General features: G+C 47.8%; 1 protein-coding gene across 4 annotated transcripts in view; it reads right to left on the bottom strand.

Annotated features, from left to right (window-relative positions):
- The window catches only part of pomt1 (protein-O-mannosyltransferase 1), a 13,355-nt gene that overhangs the window by 2,763 nt on the left and 8,092 nt on the right, over positions 1-2,500 (bottom strand). For all 4 annotated transcript variants that reach the window (XM_038703273.1, XM_038703271.1, XM_038703274.1 and 1 more), the window contains exon 18: positions 107-233. In XM_038703273.1, coding sequence (XP_038559201.1) covers positions 107-233 — 127 coding nt within the window. The remainder of the gene's footprint in view (positions 1-106; positions 234-2,500) is intronic.

Consider the following 2,500-nt stretch of genomic DNA (forward strand, 5'->3'; position numbering starts at 1 on the left):
CAGACAGACAGACAGACAAAGACACAGACAGACAGACAGACAGACAGCATTATTTTAGTGTTATTATGAGAGGATCGTGCTGCTCTGTGTGTGTGTGTGTTCGTACCATCAGGGAGGTCTCTGAAGCCCCGCCTCCTCCTCAGCAGGTAGACAGCTGCCAGCACCTGATAGGCCAGCAGGCTGAGGTTGGCCACGCCCCACGACACCGGGTTGCCAATCAGATGGATCTGAGCCTGAGACACAGACAGCCAATCACGGAGAGAAAGGTCACATCTGTCCAACTCGACGACCACAGCTGATAAAATCCATAAAACTGGGACAGTTTCCTTATTTTAAATAAATACTTTTACCGAAGTAAAGTTTTATGACGCTTAGGTCTTAGTTTCCTCTTAGCTAAGGAATTAATTTAAGGGTGTTGCACAGAATCCCTTTAAGCGTCTCCTTAGTTAAGGGAAAGCGTTAAGGTGTTGCACTGCACTAAAGTACTGTTACCATGGAGACAGTCTACACCAGCACCTACACTGATATAACCGTACAGCGATGGAAAGAAAAGCAGGAAAGGAGGAAAAGATCTTAATGAAAGGAAACAGAGATTAAAAAGGAAATTTGATCGGCAAATAACAGCAAACCGCTTCGAACATTAACTCAAGGACTCTTGTGATTCATCCAAGACAACTTGTCTGTTCTGGCCAAAAAAGAGATCACTGATCATCGAAGGGAACCAGATAAAACTGGTGAGAATAACTTTATTTACACTACTGATATAAACGAGACTGTGCTGCTGGACAGCCTTCTTGTTCTGCTCATCCTTTAGCGTATAAATCTGATTTATCACCATAAACCGTGTTGCAGTTAAGATAAAACCGGACGTACCTTAAATCATTCCCTTAGTTTGGTTGCTAAGGTCTTTTGTGCAACAGCTTAACCCACTTAAGAGATTCCTTAAGTGTGAGACCAAGATAAGGAGAAAACCTTAAATACTTAAGGGCAGATCTTAAGGGAACCACGTGTCGGCTGGGCTGAATATCGAGATTGTGTCACTCTAACAGTCAGACCGCAGCAGTGTTAGTGGATGCTCTTCCTCTGTGGTGCTGTCGCAGTGTTGGATATTATGTGGGTCACGTTAGTTTTCCATCACCAGCTCAACTCTACTCGCCTCGCCTCCGTTTCCCACTGCAGACAGCACCCCTCAATGTAGCTGGTCGTCATAGCGACGCCACACACAACTCCCGCGACGTTATGTTCACGTTATATTTTAGTATCCTTCAGGTCGCTTGGAACCTCGACGGAGGGGATATGAATAAAAGTACCTGGAAACAGGTACAGGCGCAACATTTCCACAGTGGAAAACCAAACAAAGGCGAGTGGAGGCGAGCTGGAACCGCGTGGTGGAGAAGGGGCGTCAGAGTCTGAGTGTCTATCAGTAAAACACAATGAATCTAAACTGAACGTTACAAAGCAAACAGCTGCAGATCTGAGCTAAAGTAGCGTTAGCTTTAACACTAGGCTAGTAAACAAATCGCTCCACATCAACTAATTTACTGCAGGTTAAAATCAGCTAGACCAGCTGCTAGATGCTAACGAGCAGCTGCTAACGACCCGCAGCTAACGAGCAGCTGCTAAAAACCAGCTGCTAACGACCCGCAGCTAACGAGCAGCTGCTAACGAGCAGCTGCTAAAAACCAGCAACTAACGAGCAGCTGCTAAAAACCAGCAACTAACGAGCAGCTGCTAAAAACCAGCAACTAACGAGCAGCTGCTAAAAACCAGCAACTAACGAGCAGCAGCTAACGAGCAGCAGCTAACGACCCGCAGCTAACGAGCAGCTGCTAAAAACCAGCAACTAACGAGCAGCAGCTAACGAGCAGCTGCTAACGAGCAGCAGCTAACGAGCAGCTGCTAACGAGCAGCAGCTAACGAGCAGCAGCTAACGAGCAGCTCCTAACGAGCAGCTCCTAACGACCCGCAGCTAACGAGCAGCTCCTAACGACCCGCAGCTAACGAGCAGCTCCTAACGACCCGCAGCTAACGAGCAGCTGCTAAAAACCAGCTGCTAACGACCCGCAGCTAACGAGCAGCTGCTAAAAACCAGCTGCTAACGACCCGCAGCTAACGAGCAGCTGCTAACGAGCAGCAGCTAACGAGCAGCTGCTAACGAGCAGCTGCTAACGAGCAGCTGCTAACGACCCCCAGCTAACGAGCAGCTGCTAAAAACCAGCAACTAACAAGCAGCTGCTAAAAACCAGCAACTAACAAGCAGCTGCTAAAAACCAGCAACTAACGAGCAGCAGCTAACGAGCAGCAGCTAACGAGCAGCTGCTAAAAACCAGCAACTAACGAGCAGCTGCTAAAAACCAGCAACTAACGAGCAGCTGCTAAAAACCAGCAACTAACAAGCAGCTGCTAAAAACCAGCAACTAACAAGCAGCAGCTAACGAGCAGCAGCTAACGAGCAGCAGCTAAAAACCAGCAACTAACGAGCAGCTGCTAAAAACCAGCA

Source organism: Micropterus salmoides, unplaced genomic scaffold (genome assembly GCF_014851395.1).
Source record: "Micropterus salmoides isolate LMB-PRFRI ecotype aquatic unplaced genomic scaffold, ASM1485139v1 Ms_hic_scaffold_7, whole genome shotgun sequence".
Taxonomy (NCBI): domain Eukaryota; kingdom Metazoa; phylum Chordata; class Actinopteri; order Centrarchiformes; family Centrarchidae; genus Micropterus; species Micropterus salmoides.